Consider the following 21,342-nt stretch of genomic DNA (forward strand, 5'->3'; position numbering starts at 1 on the left):
CCTAGATTTGGCATTCCGGAAAGGATCTACAGTGACAATTGCACACACTTTGTGAACCAGACCATACAACAGCTAAGTAGATTTTTCGGTATTTCTTTAAAAAAACATTGAGCGTATCACCCACAATCTGCAGGGCTAGTAGAGAAACACAATGGGGTTTTGAAAAGTAAGTTAAGGAAGTTAATATCAGAAACACAGAGAAATTGGGTGTAATGTCTGCCCCTGGCACTGTTGAGCATGAGAACTGTTCCAAATGCAAAAGGATTGACTCCTTTCGAAAAGCTCTTTGGAAGGGCTTATTATATACCTCAGTGGAAATCTCTCATGCCCGCAGACCAGGAAGCTGATGGTACATTAGCAGAGTATATGTGTAAGTTATTAAATTCTAAACATTTGTTGCAGTTAAATTCTGTTTCAGATAAAAAACGAACCGGACCGTCAGAAGTGGCAGTGTCCCCTGGAACTTGGAGCTGGGTGAAGGTGGTTAAGAAAAAGAATTGGATGTCTCTGAAGTGGGAAGGTCCATATCAAGTACTTTTGTCAACACCCACTGCAGTCAAGATAGCGGGGCGAGCCTCTTGGATCCACCTGATGAACTGTAAGTTAGTTAAAAACTTTGAACTGGACAAAAATCTTGTTACATGCCAAGAGTAAAAATGATACAGTCCAGAAGAAACAGGAATGCAGGACAACCCTTTCCTCAGAAGTATTGCATAATCATCCTGTTAACTGTACTAGTGACAATAATCTTTTTGTTGTGGCCTTTCCTTTTCCCAGCCACACAGACTGAACTGAATAAACGTGAAGCATTACTCATAGACTGTCATCCAAACTTTAACACTTACCAGGCAATTAAATATGTGTATGCTGAGACTTTTAATGTTTCGAATTGCTGGATTTGCACAGCTTTGCTGACAGCATACAGGGGGTTATTAATGACTACGGTCCCCCTAGGGGTCAATGAGACCTGGGCAAACTTGATTTATGATACCTCAACCATTACAGTGCAAGATAAAATAGCATTGCACTTGTCTGTTCCACAAAAGGGAACTGTGTGTTTTTATAAAAATTATACTGTTCAAGTGGGTTGGAGCAATTGCAATGTGACTGTTCCTTATAGATGTTATACTAAAGGAATGAAAGTAGATCTTTATTGTAATACAAATTATGATTCATTTTTTGGACTGATGCACAAAACACTTAATGAAGTAAAATATAATTCTGTTCTTTATAAACAGCTGTCTATAATTGATAGAAAAATGTTTCATGCAGGGCAAGTGTATATTCATAGCAAGGTTACTACTAAAGTAGAGGACTGTTATTTTGTGTGTGGCAGAAATGCATACAAATGGTTACCTGAGAATTGGTCCGGCAGTTGTTTTTTGGGTTACCTGGTTCCGGCCATATGACACACTGCAGTTTTGCCTCGAGGAAAAATTTGAAATGTCCAAGAGGTCGTCAAGAAACCTGTGAATCCAGTGGGACAAATCGATGCGCGTTGGCAAGACCATCATTTCCTAGGCAAAGGACTGACACATATGGACTTGAGTGATAGCGTAATATCGTGGGCAGGCATATTAGCAGCAAATGGAGTGGTGAAATTGATCTGGGAGCTGAGAAAACTGTCAAAACTTCTCGAAGTAATGAGCAATGCAACTTTTTCTGCTCTAGAATTGGTGACCGATGAACTGAATGCTATGAGAACTGTAGTGCTCCAAAACCGCATGGCTCTTGACTTCACCCTAGCGGCAAGAGGTGGTACATGCACTTTAATCCAAGAAGAGTGCTCTTTGTATATTCCTGACCATAAACACAAAATAGACAATCATCTTGAGGTGATTCAGCAAGTGTCGGCCATGACCAAACCACGCCCAAACCCTCTGATGGGCTTTTTCCAGAAATGGTTTGGGGGTTGGGGTACCATCCTAATGAACATCCTGATTGCCATTTGTGTAGGTATGCTCTTACTGGGAATATGTGTTTGTTGTATCCCCTGCATGAAAAGACTGATCAAAGACTTTATAGACATGTCAGTTTCTGAAACCTTATATCAAAGTACTGAGCTTGAAGAACTGTTGAAAGACTGAAAATGCTTTCATAAGTTTAAACTGAATGACTCTCTTAACTGCAAATCCTGAGTGGAAGAGGTTAGGAGAAGAAAACACACTGTTTATGCTTATTTTGAAAGTAGAATAAAAGTATTAATAGGGGGAAACGTTAGAAAAATATGTATTAATGTGTGTACTAGTAATATGCTTAGCGCATTTAGAGCCTAAAAGAGTTAACACGTTTATTCTATTTCATATTGCATAAATCTGTACAAACTGCAGTTGCTTTCTGACCTTGTATTGTCAGCCAAATCTTGCTTGTGCTTTGGAAATTTACTGAGAAGCAGATGATTTCTGCTTCTGTTAGGAACATAATGAATAGAACAATACTGCTTATATGAAACTCAGACAAGAAGTTCCACTGTGCTGTGAGAACATACACAGGTGTAGAAGTAACAGATAATTAGGACAAAGCCGGCTTGAAAATATGAACTGCAATCAGCATTTGCTTGTATCTGTATTAGAAGAGTACCTTGAAATGTAACACTGTACAATAGAGGCTTGTAAGAGAAGTACTGGTCATCAAGGCCAGGTTGTTTTTCTGAAAAGTTTCTCACAAATCTAGTCATGTCAGCAGAAAATCTGAAGTAACACCTGCTGTAGTACAATAATTAAAGTTGTGTTTGATTACGTCAGCTTCGAAGGCCATGTCTTGTAAAACAGTATAAGAATGAACATACTTCCTGTTAGTAGTTAGACAAATCCTTGTATTTGCATGTTTTTGTCTCCTTGCAGCAAGTAAATTAAAGTGCCTTAACTGAACCTTACATGTATTGGTCTTTGAAGTTTTTCCTTTGACACCCTGCTTAGCTGTGCTTGGCTGAGCACAAACAGGTGCCACTAAGCTCCCTCCAACCCGCTTAAACATGGCATTACACACCCCATTTGGATTTTAGCTATTTCTTCTGCCTACACCAATATAGTTCTAGCCCTACCATGATTAGTATTTACAGACACGGTGGACCTCTTTTGCTATTCAGTAACCCTGGCTCATTTGCATACACCTAATTGTGTATACCCTAGATGCTGCACTACACCAGGGCCTATCTCCTTAGCTACCACGATTACCTGCCATTGTATGACTCTGCATGCTAGCTGCTATAATGCAATACCTTTATATAACTTAAAAATTCATATTTTACATTTTTTTCATGATAGCATGTTTGCACGTCGCTGTGCTCTGCTTAAATATGCCGTATATATTAAAAAATATATACTTTTCAGACATTGCATTAATTTTAAAATGCAGTGGCCATAGTTTTGGCCATTTGCATGACTACTGTGCAATATACAAGCATTTCTTTGGGCTGTTACAGCCCCTGTTTTAATTTTATGTTCCGGTACACAGTTTCTAACCGCGTACATTTTTTCTGCTAATACGGCACCTATACGTGTGCCTTTAGGCTTCCTGGATTGCAAATTCACCTCATTTTCATGTTTTTCACCTGCTTATGAGGTGAGTTTGCATCCCGCAGACACCTCCGTGTTGGCACAGTGTACACAGACTTGTGCCCACCCCCAGCACTACTTCCTGGATTGCTCGGCGACCGTGTTCTGCATAAGGACCACTACACTATTCCTACACAAAGAATTTCTCTATGTAGGAGTTATTGAATTACCCCAATAACTTGAAATTTGACATAACTATCTCAGACCATCAAGAAAACATACATGACACTTGGTTCATTGTACAGAATCAAGCCTTTCTTGACTAATGACACAAGACAAGCAATAGCCAGAACTCATCATCTATCCACCTTACTATATGCTTCTCCTATCCACTAACATTAGCAAAACTGATCTATCCAAGCTTGAAACCTGCTTTAATAAAATAGCCAAATTCATTATGAACTCCCCACATAGATATCACAGCTGCTCTGCTTTATATCCACTAAATTGGCTAGAACTACCCTATTACTTAACTTACATTCAACTCACCCACACTCACAGATTGGTACACAAAATTGAAAAAAACTGCTGCTCTTTAACTATTGCTCCAGTTCTGTACTAATAACTGTCTACTTTGATCCTCCAACAAATCCTTATTACAAGTCTTTAAATCCAATAACAAAGCTGGGGACTCACTATTCTCTAACTTCATCTACAAGATATGAAATACTATCCCTCAAACTATAATAACTACTGCCAACCCAACTTACTTTAAAAACTTACTGTCTCTGCTCATGTACCAGTCCAGGCTAAATCTACTCATGTTTCAATTTCTGTTCGAACTTCTCTTTCATTTCACAAATACCTTTATGCACCTTCTCTTACATATTGCTTTATCTCCTCTCCCCTCTTCTCCCTTCTATACTAGCTCTTCGTATCACTTTTTTGAACCTCCTTACTTTTCATCCCTGCCATATCTCTCTACATATTCTTCCTTCCCCCTCAGCTCTGTTATCTACTCTTCTCCCAGTTCTTCTCTCCGGTTATTTCTCTTCGTATTACTATCACCATTTACATTTATATTGATGTGTTTCCCACCTCTCATCAACTATATACTTGATGTAACCATCACTTTGTTGAATTATTTTGTGTAATTATTTGTCATTATCATAACTACTTTTATTATTTAAACTTTTTAACCATATAACTCAATTTACTTTACTTTTATTTTTAATTGTTTATTCTCTATGTAATTCAGCATTTTATTATGATTTGTATGACTTGATTTCTCTAAAATTTTTCAATTGTCTCTGGAGATTTTCTTCCCAGGCCACCACTGAAAATGGGTTCTCAACCAGTCGGACTATCCCTGTAAACAAATCTTCTTCTTTCCGCTGTTCCCATTAGCAGTTGCCACAGTGGATCAACTGTTTCCATTTCTTCCTGTTCTCTGCATCTGGCTCTGTCACACCAACCACCTGCATGTCCTCTCTCACCACATCCATAAACCTTATCTTAGGCCTTCCTCTTTTCCTCTTACCTGGCAGCTCCATCCTTAGCATCCTTTTCCCAATATACCCAGCATCCCTCCTCAGCACGTCCAAACCAAAGCAATCTCACTTCTCTGGCTTTGACCCCAAATCATCGAACCTGAATTGACCCTCTATATACTGATTCCTAATCCTGTCCATCCTCATCACAGTAAACAAATCCTAATATCCCAGCAAACAAACTGAACGTTCATCTATTTAACTCCAAAATTTGTCCATGTCAAGCCCCACTTTAAAGCTCCCCTCACCCCCCATATTTACCTTTTTTAGTCCCTCCACATATAGCTTAGTACCCCCTCTATTGGTACGTATATCTGCACCCTCTATTTTAGATAATTACTCTACATTACTATTCATTACTGTTGGACTAAACTCTTGTTTGTAAATATGTAAATATATTGCTGCTCTGTACAAATATGATATGTATAGTCCATGTGCATGATTTTTTTGCTTTGTGTTTCTAATGTTATTGTTTAACCGATTTCTTCCATACTTTTTTATCTAAATGTTATTTTTCTGTAAACTGTATGTGTACTGGAGCTTTTCTCCTCGGGTCTCCACTGAAAATAGGCCACAAGCCCAGCTGGACCAACCCAGTTAACAAATGTCAATAAATAAATATAAATAAATCAATGTTGAATAACTAAATAATAAATAGATTTTGGTTTACATCCAGCTTTCACTCATCAGGGCTATCCTAAATATCCCAGGCTAGGCAACTTAGCACTGGCCAACCAGTAGCTTATTGACCAAGGGCTGCTGGGCTTTATGGTTGGCACACACTGGCCAATACACCCTTTCATCCTTTAGCATGAGTAAATGGCATAGGTCAGAGAAGTAGCCAGCCTAGTTATTTAAATAACTTATTACAAAAATAAAATACACTACATAAACATTTCTAGACCTAGTTATTTAACGTGATAACTTATTACAAAAATAAAACACACTACATAAACATTTCTTTGTAATAAGTTATCACTTTAAATAACTAGGCTGGCTACATCATGTGATTAATTCATTCAGTTTTGTAATTTAACTGTTTAATGTGTACTGATGAAGGGTGTATTCCCGAAAGCTTTGCTACATAAAGTTTTGGTCTGTTTAGTTGTTGTTTCTTAATACTTTGTTTTAATACAAGTATTACCGAAGTATTTTATATAGGTCAGAGAAGGCCAGGTCTTTAACCCACCTATCAATACACATGCCCATTTTGGTGACCTTAGTCAGCCTGATCAAATTACCTAGAGCCATATTTTACATTATCAAATGGCTAGTCCTGCCACGGCACGCAGTCTGTGACCCATGTTCTCCTGTCCTGCCAAAGCAGCAGTCTGTGACCCATGTTCTTCTGTCCTGCCAAAGCAGCAGTCTGTGACCCATGTTCTCCTGTCCCACCACAGCGAGCAGTCTGTGACCCATGTTCTCCTGTCCTGACACAGCGGGCAGTCTGTGACCCATGTTCTCCTGTCCTGCCAAAGCAGCAGTCTGTGACCCATGTTCTCCTGTCCTGCCAAAGTAGCAGTCTGTGACCCATGTTTTTCTGTCCTGCCACAGCGGGCAGTCTGTGACCAATTTTCTCCTGTCCTACCACAGCGTGCAGTCTGTGACCTGTGTTCTCCTGTCCTGCCACAGCATGCACTGTGACCTGTGTTCTCCTGTCCTGCCACAGCATGCAGTCTGTGAACCATGTTCTCCTGTCCTGCGACAGCGCACAGTCTGTGACTTGCGTTCTCCTGTTTTGAGATTACTGCGCACCACAGTAGATGTCCAAAGTAGTTGGTCTATACAAATCTTCCCTGTGTAACACACACCGGTAGAGTCACTGATGCTGTCCACAGTTCCAATCATTGGTGAGTTTTAGATGGAAACACTCAGCATGTTTTTCAGAGGTGGGAGGAACCTCGCAAAGACACAGGAAGAGCATGCAAACTTCAAACAGGCATTGGCCAAAAGTCAGGATTGAACCTTGTACTTTGTGTACTGGACGTGAAAATCTTAACCAGTATACCAACTGGTGCAAACAGGCAAGTGGCAGTGAGAAAGTGCGTCTCAAGCACGCCGTAAACCCTGTCCATTACCATATTATAGAATTCCTTCCTATCTCTTGTATATTAATCAGTCTTTATTTTCCATTATCATATTATAGAATTCCTTCCTCTCTCTTGTATATTAATCAGTCTTTATTTTCCATTACCATATTATAGAATTCCTTCCTCTCTCTTATATATTAATCAGTCTTTATTTTCCATTATCATATTATAGAATTCCTTCCTCTCTCTTGTATATTAATCAGTCTTTATTTTCCATTATCATATTATAGAATTCCTTCCTCTCTCTTGTATATTAATCAGTCTTTATTTTCCATTATCATATTATAGAATTCCTTCCTCTCTCTTGTATATTAATCAGTCTTTATTTTCCATTACCATGTTATAGAATTCCTTCCTATCTCTTGTATAATAATCAGTCTTTATTTTCCATTACCATATTATAGAATTCCTTACCATCTCTTGTATATTAATCAGTCTTTATTTTCCATTATCATATTATAGAATTCCTTCCTCTCTCTTGTATATTAATCAGTCTTTATTTTCCATTATCATATTATAGAATTCCTTCCTCTCTCTTGTATATTAATCAGTCTTTATTTTCCATTATCATATTCTAGAATTCCTTCCTCTCTCTTGTATATTAATCAGTCTTTATTTTCCATTATCATATTATAGAATTCCTTCCTATCTCTTGTATATTAATCAGTCTTTATTTTCCATTACCATATTATAGAATTCCTTCCTCTCTCTTGTATATTAATCAGTCTTTATTTTCCATTACCATATTATAGAATTCCTTCCTATCTCTTGTATATTAATCAGTCTTTATTTTCCATTACCATATTATAGAATTCCTTCCTATCTCTTGTATATTAATCAGTCTTTATTTTCCATTACCATATTATAGAATTCCTTCCTCTCTCTTGTATATTAATCAGTCTTTATTTTCCATTACCATATTATAGAATTCCTTCCTCTCTCTTGTATATTAATCAGTCTTTATTTTCCATTACCATATTATAGAATTCCTTCCTATCTCTTGTATATTAATCAGTCTTTATTTTCCATTACCATATTATAGAATTCCTTCCTCTCTCTTGTATATTAATCAGTCTTTATTTTCCATTACCATATTATTGAATTCCTTCCTCTCTCTTGTATATTAATCAGTCTTTATTTTCCATTACCATATTATAGAATTCCTTCCTATCTCTTGTATATTAATCAGTCTTTATTTTCCATTACCATATTATAGAATTCCTTCCTCTCTCTTGTATATTAATCAGTCTTTATTTTCCATTATCATATTATAGAATTCCTTCCTCTCTCTTGTATATTAATCAGTCTTTATTTTCCATTACCATATTATAGAATTCCTTCCTATCTCTTGTATATTAATCAGTCTTTATTTTCCATTACCATATTACAGAATTCCTTCCTCTCTCTTGTATATTAATCAGTCTTTATTTTCCATTACCATATTCTTTCTCCCATAATTTCCTTCCTCTTTACTTTCTTTCTATTTTTTTCATTTTTCCATCTCTCCATATTTTACATCCAGTATTTCCCCATCAAGCTACTTTCTTTCTCATTCATATTGATTAAAGCCCTAAAACAGTATATAGATGCCAATATACAATTAAATGTTTTTATCCAAACCTTCTTCTGTCATTCGCATTTCACTGTATTCAGTCTTGATCCCAAAATAAAACTGAAAAAAATATCTAACAATTATTTTCCATATTTCCTGGAAACATATCTACATTCCCCAAATAGCCAAATGTTCCAATATATATGCATTTAACATATATACATTGCTTCTAAAGGATACATAGAATGTTTTCCACCAACTCTTTTTACATTCAGACCCATTTTTCTAATAACTTTCAGTTTTACCAAACTTCATTCCTAATATATTTATCACATTTCTATCATTTCTATTAAAATATATATATTTTCTTTTTTTATATCAAAATCTTTACTTTTTGATCTATTTAACCTCAATCTGACTTTATTTAACCCCTTTCCATAATTGTCACAGTTTCTCTCATGCATATTATATTTTTGTTGTAATAACTAAATCATCTGCCTGTGAAAGACACATAAGGTATTACATTTTCCACTTCACACCCTGATTGTTTCATTTTACTGATGCATGATTGTATTATAAACACATAATCATCAGAAGTCCCTTTTCACAACTTCTTCAACTTTTATACTCCTTCCTAAAAAAACATTTACAATAACATTCACTCAAGACATCAAATCAAATTTCTTTAACGCTTTTCCCAATCTCATAATCCCCGAAAATATCCCACATTGTCTCATGACTTACTTTGTCAAATACTTTTGCTATGTCACATGCGACTAACCTTACATTTTTATTCTCCTGTAAATAGCATCTATTATTTCTTTTATTGCTACTATCATTTCCTTCACTTCTTTACACTTTACTCCATATACCCCACCTGTATCACTTCTTCTAAAATAATCTAAATTCTTTATTTGTATTATTTTTTTATAAAAGTTTTATATTCTGCATTCCCCAATGTTATTGTTCTGCAATTCTTAATATGTTTTATCCTCTTTGCTCCATATAAATTTAATTTCCTCAACACATATCTTTTCATCTTCTATCCCTTCTTCTAACCATTCATTCAGTATTCAATTAGAATTTCCACAAACACTTATTTTCACTTATACTAATCCCCTTTATAATATCTGTAACTTGTTCTATCCACGCCTGGTGCTGATACCTCCTTCCCTTATTTTATCACCCCTTCTGGTTCTTTCACTTCAATTCATTCTTATAATTTACATTTTTCTATATCCAAAATTGTCTTTACTCTCTTATCTTCTCTTTTCAACTTCTTCCTTCTCATACACTGTTTCTACACTTTTCTACTACTTCAATAATATCTTCTTCTATAAATGTTACTACCCCATTCTCATCTACCATTCCATCTGTTTTAATTTCTTTCCATTTGACATACTTTCTGAAAGAGGGTGAAATTCTTCCTTCTTTCTCTTTAAAAATATTTCTGTGTATACACCATTGCTTTAATTTGTTCTTTGTTTTTCACTTGTGTTTTTTTCTATTTCTGTTTCCTTTACTCTTTTACTTCCTTCTTCCTTTCCGTGGGATGCTTGTAACCCTTAAAGTACTCACACGCAGCAGAGGCATAGCTAGAGTAGGATGAAAGGGACAGTCATCGCCTCCAAAGTGTTAGGGGGCATGATTGGCAAATGGCAATCAGTCATCAGTGCATTATCGACTTGTACAGTGAGCTTTTAATTTGCTTCACTGTCATTTGTTTTTGTTATATTGTGGGTAGCTGTTACACAAGACTGCATGGGATTTCAGTGCTGTATGTTACTTATAAAGCAAACTACATGTTTTAATAAAAGGCCCTCTCCTTTGTCATGGACTATGTAATGCGATTTATTGTATCTTAGATTATAGTGCATGAGTGACCATATAGGTGTTTTCTCTTTATTATGGAGTACACTCTAATGTGGAATATATCTTGCATTATAGTGAATAGGAAATGGGTCTCTGGTGTTTTTTATGGACAACATCGTGGTATGGATATACCTTAGTGTATGGAGCACAAGAGATCATACATGTGTTTCATTTTTCTGGATAATACTTTAGTACAGAGACACCATCAACTTCCAGAGAATTAAATGATATGTGCATCTTTCATTTGTGGTTTGCTGCACTATGATATAAGGTACCTTAAAGCATACTGGTCACTTTATGAAACAAGTACAAGTAACAAATCTTTAAAGTTGGAAATTACTGCCTTAGGATATAAAATACCTAACTATACATTTTTGATGCAGAAAGTGTGTTGCTTTTACATTTTGTTTTGTTGTTAAAGACAGTGCTCTGATTTTTTTTTCAGCGCTGGTAATCCCTGTCATGACATCTTGAAAGAATGAGCCCACAGTGCCTCACTACCTAAATTAGTACAAAGACTACTGCATTTACATGTGTATTATATCAGTAGTAATTTCTTATAAAGACACATTGTTAACTATAGCATTTAGTGGCAATTAACATGTGATTGATGTATTAGTGAAACCACAATATGAGTAAGAAACAACTCCTCTGAAGAGGTAGGTTGCTTTTTACTCATAATGCTTTGCGTTGGTATGTAAATGATCACTCAGGAGCTACCATGACATCATTTTGTGGGTGTTGCTATAGATAAAAACTAAGTAAACAGTGAAACTAAAAAATCAAACGGTACAATCTTATCTTTATTGTTTTGCAAACTACTTGTCATGTTAACATCAGCAGTATAATGGAAAGAGTGAAGTTAATTCTAAAATAATGATGTTTCTGAAAGTGACCAGCATACTTTGAGTTATGGAGGATGGGTAGATAATCATTAGTCCCCCTTTCCTTTGTCATGGACCAAACTCTGGTATTGGCGGTGCCTTAGGTTCTGGGCTAGAGATGACCATATCTGTCCATGTTCTTTGTTACAGCCATGTTCTTGGAATGGAATACACTTTACATTCTGATACATGTGTGACCATATGAGGCCTTTTATTTTGTGAACGATCCCATAATGGTGGTAGATTTTACCTTAGGATTTGATTTTCTGCCAATCATATGATCTTACCTTTGTTGTTCCAGACAATATTGGGCTCCCCATTGGAGATGTGACATCCAATACTTCAAGTCCTGACACTTTAAAAATTAAATTGCAATAATTATAAAGAAAAACAGCAAACTCTGAAACTCACTGTGTTGTCATTAATATATTTTTGTAGCAGAAGCAACCCCGTGATGGTGGGGCTGGACACTTTACACCCCTGTTATTACAAATATGGGTATACTGGCTTGCAGCAGATTGGTGTAAGTCAGCTGCACACATGGCATGTTACAGGCACCCATTACAAGTTCATTATGCTTGTATGTTGTCTTTACAGAACATATGTAAAACAGAGAAAAGCACCCTGAAGGCCATATAAAAATCACACATTTTGCAAACATTAGAACATGTCATATGAAAATATAAGAGACTGTAATTTGAAAGATAATATATGTCAGTGAATGGAAAAGCTAATGTTTAATTGTTATGCATAGAACAGTCATGAGATATTCCAAAACTGGGGGCATGCTGTAATGAAATGTTTGCAAAGAAGTTACACAAAATTCAACCAATGCGGAGAATGTGTAACTGAAAAATTAACTCATACTGCAACACAAATATAAAAGATCACTGGTATCATAATTCAGGAAGGACATTGTCCACCATCTTCCCATATTTCATAGGTTCATACTAGGCTATCTTCCCTAGGGCATTTATAAGCCTAGCCAGAATGTGTTTGGCTTTCGCCACCCATTTTAAATTTATTTTGCTATGCCCTTTTTCGAGGTTAGTATACTGTGCCTCTGTCTGTGAAAACGAACACAGCACTCGTAAACACTGTTAAGTCCAAAAAAGTGCCTGGACACGCTGTTAAATGATCCACGAAGGTTTATTACAAAATTTAAAAATGAACCACGCTGCACCTAGTTTCCAAGATGCCAGACCATAAACGCTCTTACATACAACTCAATTCCTGCGTTTTCGTCACTGAAGACTTCATCAGACAAAGATATAAATTTAATACACACATATAAATACTAAAACAGTTGATTAATGAACAATTCCATTGGTCGATAAATCAATTAAACTCAGTCAAACACACCAATCCCTACCTAAAATTCATTAATATTAATTCTTTTCATAGTAAAGTGCTTAGTGCTATGAGTTAAAAAATATGTATATGAATATGTTCTACTATTAAAAACTGACTTCTATCCATAGATTATAATAAATAAATAAATATATATTTAAATATAAATGTATTAAATATAAATAAATGAATGAATGAATGTTAAAAACCAATATTGCTTTATATTCTTCACTTGTGTTTCGAATGAATGGAGCTTGGATATTCATCCTGTGTTAATGCCCTCTGGTGTCCATACTCTGAACTTCTTTATAATTTGTTAGCTCTTAATTTAAGTAGGGGTGTTATGGTCAGGTATTCATTGATTCCTGGACTGGTGTTAGAGTCCAAATGCACCTGCCACCATAATTCCTTGTTCTCCAAGATTTCCTCCCAAAGGCCTCCCCTTTTGTCAGGTTTAACCTGATCCAATACAAAACAAACTAACAGTGACACAGAAGTGATACCTGGGGTAAACCTACGATCTCCCATCCACTCATCAAGATTCCTCTTGAAGAGAGTCAGTGAGGGACTCTGCCTAACCTGGACTGGGATTTTATTCCAGAGTGAAGGGAGCCTCTGGGTTATGAATCTGTCCCTCCAGCATGTCCTATTTATTTCAGTGCTGAGGTTCAAGTCTCTCGAGTGTGTAGCTCGATGGGATTTGGATTTTCTGAGGTGCAGCATGTCCATTAATTCCGGGTTGGACATGGCTTTATCGTCAGGCACAGATCGCCTCTGAACAGGCGGTATGCCACTGAGTAGAGCTGGAGTTTCTTTAACCGGGCAGCATATGGCATCTGTTTGAGCCCTTTGATCCTCTTGGTGAGGTACTTTTGGGGTCTTTCCAGTTGCTGCAGGTGTCTGGTAAGGTACATCCCAAAAGGGCATTGTACTCAATTATGGGCCTGATGAGGGATGAGTAAAGAGGCACGATGGCGTCCCCTGATCTAGATGTGAATCCCTTCATGATTAGGTGGGCTATATAAAATGTTTTTCTAACCACTTTGGCCACGTGGTTGTCAAATGAGAGATTGCTATCAATTTGGGTCCCCAGGTCCCTAATTACTTCTTCTGTACTTAATGGATTACCACCTATGTGGTAATTTGTGGGCACTTTGTTTTTGCCAAAGGGGATGACTATACACTGTTTGGCATTTAGCTTGAGGCCATGGCTCTGGCACCAGTTGTCTGTTTCTATGAGGCCCTTTTGGAGGATGCTTGTGTCGGCTGGAGAGTCGATTATGGCGCCCAGTTTGCAGTCATCTGCGAACTTGGTCAGCCACAGTCCTTCCGTGTTAGCCTGTACCTCCTAGAAATATATACCGAACAAGAGAGGTCCCAGGACTGAGCCTTGTGGGACACCACTTGTAACTGGTTTGGAGTCTGACATGGCTCCAGCAATTCTAACCATGTGGGTTCTGTCCTTGAGCCAATTTGCAATCCATCTAGTGACATAGGGATTTATATTTAAGCTGGTGAGCTTATCTATAATGCCCGAGTGGGGTATTGTATCGAAGGCTTTGCAGGTCCAGGTAGGCTGTGTGGACCACCTTCCCCTCATCAATGGCCTTGGTGACTGTTTCAAATAAATCAACCAGGTTTAAGAGGCAGGATCTGCCCTTAACACAGCCGAACTGGGTAGGATCCAGTGTTTGTAGGTCCCCAATATCTTTATTTATGAGGTCCATGATGATCCTTTCCATAGCTTTGCAGACCAAGCTAGTCAGGCTTATGGGGTGATAGTTTCCAGGATCCGTTGAGGCACCACCTTTATGGAGAGGGACCACTGTTGCTGTACGCTACTCTTTGGGCACATATCCTGTAGTAAGGCTGAGATTGAACAGTAGTTTTATGTTTGGGTTTAGCTCTTCTTGGAGTTCATGTAGGACGCATCCCGGGACACCGTCTGGTCCCATTGATGCTGTTTTTTGCTTTGGAGAGGGCGGCTCTTACCTGAGCATCTGAGATGTCAGGGGGCAGCACTCTGCTGGGATAGATATTTGCCCTTTTGGTGGGGAGGGGGGGAGAAGTTTGCGCTGAACCTGTCAGCTAGGATGTTGGCAATGTCTGTGGGTTCGGTGTATTTTTTGTTATTTTGGACTAATCCTGAGCATATCTGGGAATTACCACCCAGGTTCCTAACATAACTAAAGAAAGCCTTGTGATTATCCTTAGTGTTCTGTGCAATTTTTCTCTCGAAGCTGGCCTTAGACAATTTTATGTGTGCCCGTAGTTTTTTGCTAATACAGTAATGCCTTCCCTTTTTGGGATTTTGCTCTATCATTTAGTAGCTTCCTCCTTCTATTGTATAGTGTGTTTATGGCTGGGGTCCAGCAGACAGGACGTCTGCCTTTGGAGGATTGGGTCTTGGTTTTACTTGGGATTGCATGATCCATGCATTCCTGAAGGTGTTCATAGAATGCGTTTATAAAGGATTCTGCGGTCTGGGCCGTATTTTCCACAGGCCCGGGGGCTTTGAAGGATTCCACCTCAGTTTTGAGGAGTGTGAAATTTGCTTTAGAGAAGTTTTTCACTGTGGTTTTCTGGGCAGGGGGTGGGGTCGGGATGTGAATATCCAGTGAGATCAGTTTATGGTCTGATCTTACCAGTGAGGGATACACTTCTGGTCTGGAGCATAGAGTCCCCATGTTGGTGATGATCAGGTCCAGTATGTTTTCCCCTCTTGTGGGAGTGGTAACAAGTTGTTCCATAGCATTTGAGTTTATAAATTCTAGGAACCTTTGGGCTAGGGTGTTGGAGCTAGAGTAATGCTCCCAGTCTATGTTTGGGTAGTTGAAGTCGCCCAATATAATGGTGTTTGGAGAGACCTTCATATTTTCCAGTGTTCTCAGGAAGGCCGAGTGGGGTTCCTGGGTTTGGGAGGGTGGTCTGTAGCAGGCTATAAACTGGAAGGCAGTTTTACCCACTGTTAGTTGCACATGGATAGTCTCTGATGCTTCGTGCTTTGCCACCAACCTGGAGGTGTGGGTATCTTTGATGAATATCGATACTCCCCCTCCTTTTGTGGTTCGGTCCAAGTTTTGGGGCTGAAAAGCATGGTATGAGGTATAACCTGGTAGTTCTGGGGTGCTCTCGGGAGCCCTGAACCAGATTTCTGTTACTGCACAGATATTGATGTTCTCCATGCTAAGGAGAGTTTCGAGTGCATGCATCTTGAGGTTTAGACTTCTGGCGTTGAGTAGCATTACTCTTAGTTTCTTATCCCTTGTGATACATATGGAGGTGGGTTTGTCTTTTGAGCCTTGCCTAAAAAAGGCACTATGGGGGTAGCAAGAGCCTTTGCCAATATCCGAAAGCCCAGGGGTGACAGGTGCAAGCCGTCCCTAGCGAAGCATCGTGGCTTGTCGAGCATATCATCCCAAGCTGACAGGCATTGGATCCCCTTTGAATGACACCAGTACTTAAGCCAATTGTTGAAATTGATCATCTTGTCTTCATATTGTGGCATCATTCTTGGTGAGGGTAAGATGCTACTCAAGGTCAGGGTCATACCGGCCTGGGCTACATGCTCAGAGAGCTCCTTTATGTCTCTTTTCATGTAGTCCAGGGAGGCACGTCTCAGGTCATTCACACCAGCATGGACAATGACTGAGTCATATTTGTACTTGCCTTGGAGTGACCTGAGTGCTTGTGTTATGTGGCGGATCCTAGCGCCTGACAGGCTGCTCACCGTGACCCTCTCCTTGTTCAGCCTGGTGAGCGGGACGTCAGTGTGCCTGACAATAGAGTCACCTATTACAAGTGTATCAGGTGTGTTGTTTAGTCTTAAGGGCTGTGACTGTTCGGCACACTGGCTTTGTGAGATATGTGTTGCGCGTGTTTTGTTTTGGGGGTAGCGACTGCTTGGATGTCTGCTTTGGAGGTCTGTGCTGCTTCGGCAGATCTTTATTTGGAGCCTCCGAGTATGTTTTTGTGTGATTTGGTTTGCTGTCGTGGTAGGTCTATGTGAGACTGGAATTGTAGTGAGTGTGGTTTCCTTCTCCTCCTGACTGGTTATGCCAGCACTGAGTTGAGAGAGCTTAGCCTCCAGTTTGGCTATATGGTTGCATCTCTCACATGTGTTGGAATTTGTTGGGAGGAGGAGAGGGTTGTCTCTGTACATGAGGCAGTTGTAACATTGCCTCAAGATTCCCAGATTCACCAGCTGGACCGGAGAGGAGATTGACAACTGACCTTTGGACATGCTAGAATAATATTGGGAATTCCTTAATAATTGAAAACCAGGGCCAGTGGGGAGTGAGGGTGTAGTGCTTTTAATTTTTAGTGCTGACTTATATAATTGCTTTAGTGAGCAAGTGCCAGGTAACTTAAGTGCAATGTGCTACAGGTAACTTAAATGCAAAAATGACAAACAGTAACTTTCTTTCAAGTGAAACAAGGAAATAAGTACAGAAAGCAATGCAGATATCACTAGTGATCCACAGAAGCGCTGAGAAGCCGCGTATTAGGTGGAATTAGCGTTCCAGGGAAATAACAAGCAAACAAACAACAAGCATATAAACAAAGCTAGATTCAGCAGGCCTGGATCTATTCTATGCTACAGCAAACAAGGTGTACCAATTTCAGTAAGATACAGTTCAAATATTCAGGCACTATAAACCCTTAACCAGAAATTCCTAGCTCAGAAGGACAGAGTCCAGCCTCTTCTCCCACAACAGTGCAGACCACAAACCTTCTTAATGTAAAATAACTGGCCTGAAGCCCAAGTGCTTAAACCAGAACTAATACACTTTAAGAATAACAGACACTGGGCTCTCAATCAGCAGTTCCCAACTTAGAAGGATGAAAGCTACCTGTCCTGCCACCACAGTGCGTGCCACAAACCTTCCTAATGTAAAACAACTGGTCTGAAGCCCAAGTGCTTAATCCAAACGACTTAGAATGATAGCTACACTTTAATCAAGTTACTACCAAGCAGTAATAAATAGAATTGAATACTTTAGAGAATACCTGGATTAGTGCTCAAGTTACACAAACAAAGCTAGATCCAGCAGGCCCGAATCCAGTCTATGCCACAGCAAACAAGGCGCACCAACTTCAGTAAGAAGCAGTTCAGATATGCATGTACTATAAGCCTTTAACCAGAAATTCCCAGCTCAGAAGGGCAGAGTCCAGCCTCTCCTCCCACAAGAGTGCAGACCACAAACCCTCTTAATGTAAAATAACTGGCCTGAAAGCCCAAGTGCTTAAACCAGAATTAATACACTTTTAGAATAACATACACTGAGCCCTCAATCAGCAGTTCCCAACCTAGAAGGATGTAAGCTACCTGTGCTGCCACTACAGTGCAGACCACAAACCCTCTCAGTGCAAAACAACTGGTCCGAAGCCCAAGTGTTTAAACCAAAAGGCTTAGAATGAGTTACACCAAGCAGTAATAAATACAATTGAGTACTTTTAAGATGATGCAAAAGTAAAAAAAAGTAGGTAGAAACACAAGTACAGTAAAAGCAGATGAAAGTTTTTTTTTTTTTTCTGAATAAGTGCTGAGATCAAAGAAACAGATTTGAGTGCTGAAACTAGAAAACTGGCTAGTTATAAGAAAAAAAACTAAGCTAGAAGGCTTCCCTCCAACACAGAAGGGCTTGGGGGCTCAGAAGCCTACAAATAGTCTATACCACTTAACAGGAAAGGCAGGAAACAAGCTTAATTTTTTTCCCAGATGCTCTCTTTGTACACAGTAGGAGTGCCTGAAATCAGAATATGATCTCACTGCACTCAGTTGAGTGAGCAAATGAGATGGGCCCAGAAGGAGTATCCAAACACAAATTTACAAGAGGGGCGGGCAGTTGCAAGGCCACTAAGATTAACTAAGATTAGTTCCCAATAATAAGCAGAATTTGCACACAAATTACCATACAAGAACTACGTAAAAACTGTCATGCTCTGCTTCCGTGTTGGTGACATTTACCAGTAGTAGTAAGTGAACTCCTATATAAAAATGTCCCTGTGTATTATTTCTCATGAGTTCCTTTAGCAAGGGGGAGCTGGTGCCTCCTCAACTCCCTAGACAGGAGTGAAGGTTAACAAATGCCAGCTTCCCTTAGTAATGAAATCAGCGAGAAATGCAACTCAGCAAAGAATTTCATACAACCAAACACAAATGCTAATCAGATCCCAGAGCAATCATAGATGCACAAATCACTTGCAGGAACTCATTACCTGCTACAAGTGTGCAACATTTAGAAATTATTAGTTTGATCAGTGCCTTACCCCGGTAAACAAACATAAAATAAAATAACAAATAAAGCAGCTGCTGACACACTCCCACTCTCTGTGATGATGAAACTGGCAGTGTTCAGCTGTAAAGAAGGTGAGCGTTGGAATATGGGTATTCCTATCATTCAGCTCTCAAGGTGTTTTGGACAGGAAAGTGCATGACTAATTCTGAAACTTAAAATAAGCGTTAAATTTGGTGAGGGAATTCTGGGGACTTACTGTTCTCTGTCTGCACTGGCAATGTACTTTAAGTCAATTATGTAATTGTGAAAAAATATGTAAGAAAAATTAAAATGATATAAAATAAGAGGACTTAACAAAAAGGGAGTTCTCAGCACAAAAAAGTCACTATTCATTGCAACAAAAGTCAAAAGAAGAAGATGCATCTGAGTGACTTTTACAAAGTACAAAATGAAGCCATCATAAAGGCTTTGTTTAATTTGCTGGCAAGAATGGTCTTACATATCTCTGAGAGGTAAGAACTAATCCTGTGCTGATCTCCAGCTATCTGCCAGTACCCTAGCACATGGGTTTTACTACAACAGCACCTCTAGTAATTGCAGTACACCTGAAGAGTGTTACCTGTGAACTACCTGCTCACAGACAGTTAGTAATGCTCCTTTAGTGTGACAGCAAGTACACAGAGCTACATCTGCAAATTTGTTTGTGTCTTTCGGCTTTTCCCGGTTAGGGGTCGCCACAGCAGAACTCCGGTCCGCTAATGATTGGTAGTTGATTTTTACATGCCGAGTTACCAACCCTGATGCACAACCTTCAATGAAGGTATGCCCATTCATGCATGTCTCCACGCAGAAGATGCTCTAGCTGAGAATCGAACCGGACAGCATGTTACTGTGAGGCGACAACGCTACCGCAGGACCACCACCGCGGGTGTGATCCATGGTCTTATTCATTAATTTTATGTGAACATATAGGAGTTTTCATGAAGTAAAGAAATTTTGAAGTTAATGCTCTCTCACCTGGATACTGGAGATCTTCTGATGCTGCTTGCTTTGACATTGTTTGAGATGTTCGGTTTCTGATGCAAGATAATTTTTCACCTTTTCCTGAATATAAAGAACAGTATTAAATTTATAAGGGTTTTAGAACATTTTATATACTAAACATTCCTGATTTTATGTCTTGTTAAACATGAGTTTTTGTGATGAAGTTGTATTAAGAAAGTAAAAGACTTGAACTCTTACAAACACTGCCATCAAAGACTATTGTGTATTTCTGATTTTTTAGTTTGCCATGTCCATACACACATTTTCTTTTTATACTGCTCTTTAACAGTACTAGGTAAGAGCAAACCTTGCTTTCTTTCACTAAGATCAATCTGATTAATTGTTTTTGAACTGCAGTGGAGCTGGGAAACAATTTTATTATTTAGGATATGAACAAGGTCAAGATTTTCTTGTGACCACTACCAGAAAAAGGCTATGTGAGTACACTGATTTTTTTTTATTTTATATATATGTGACTTCCCTGCACTGGCCCAGTAATCAAGGCGGCTCAGTCCTCACCACTAGCACCAGTGAGGGATGTAGACATTGGGAGGATGACAAGTACACACACAGTAAAGTTCAATTTCTCTCAAGAGCACAAAGAGGTCACAGTCAGTCTGGGGCTGGTTTCTCCCTCTTCCTCCAGATCCCCAATAAGACTCCCCACTGACACAACTATAGGGTTAAGATCTCAGCTGAGGGGCCAAGCCAAGAACTCCAGCACTCCCTCTGTCCAACCAGTGCTTCGTGTCCCTGCCCAAGTAGCTCACACACACACACACACACACACACACACACACACACACACACACACACACACACACACACACACACACACACAAAACACACACAAAACACACACACACACTTTGAGATTTGATTTATAAATCAAACACACACACACACATGGGGAAGGCTGGCATAGGTTTACTAGCTCTGCCCCCTTCTGCCAAGACTATAAAGTAGTTATCACTGCCACCAGCCCCTCTTTATCAGCTACTTAAGGCCCTTACAAAGGGTGACCAATCCTACTGTGTAATATTACTATTATCCAAATGGTAAGTGTGACTAAGAGCAAGGCTATTTAGGAGTGGCCTGTACAGTGTCACCAAATACATATACAAGTACTCTAAGATCTTAAATATGTCTCACAAATATCAGCCAAAAATAGCTTTAAAGATATTTAATAAAAAATAATAAAATAACAAGACAATACTCAATCAACACAGTTACTTCAGAGTTCAGAATCACAGGAAATATT

At 38.7% G+C, this 21,342-nt stretch overlaps 1 protein-coding gene across 1 annotated transcript in view; it reads right to left on the reverse strand.

The window, feature by feature from the left end:
• LOC122797928 (zinc-binding protein A33-like) overlaps positions 1–20,291 on the reverse strand; it is a 278,438-nt gene extending 258,147 nt beyond the window's left edge. The window contains exons 1-2 of the mRNA XM_044066447.1: positions 20,280–20,291; positions 20,055–20,141 (exon numbers count right to left, since the gene is read on the reverse strand). Coding sequence (XP_043922382.1) covers positions 20,055–20,141; positions 20,280–20,291 — 99 coding nt within the window. The remainder of the gene's footprint in view (positions 1–20,054; positions 20,142–20,279) is intronic.
• Positions 20,292–21,342: the final 1,051 nt, after the last annotated feature.

This window comes from Protopterus annectens, chromosome 3.part1, assembly GCF_019279795.1.
Source record: "Protopterus annectens isolate FY-2018-M chromosome 3.part1, PAN1.0, whole genome shotgun sequence".
NCBI classification, from domain to species: Eukaryota; Metazoa; Chordata; order Ceratodontiformes; family Protopteridae; genus Protopterus; species Protopterus annectens.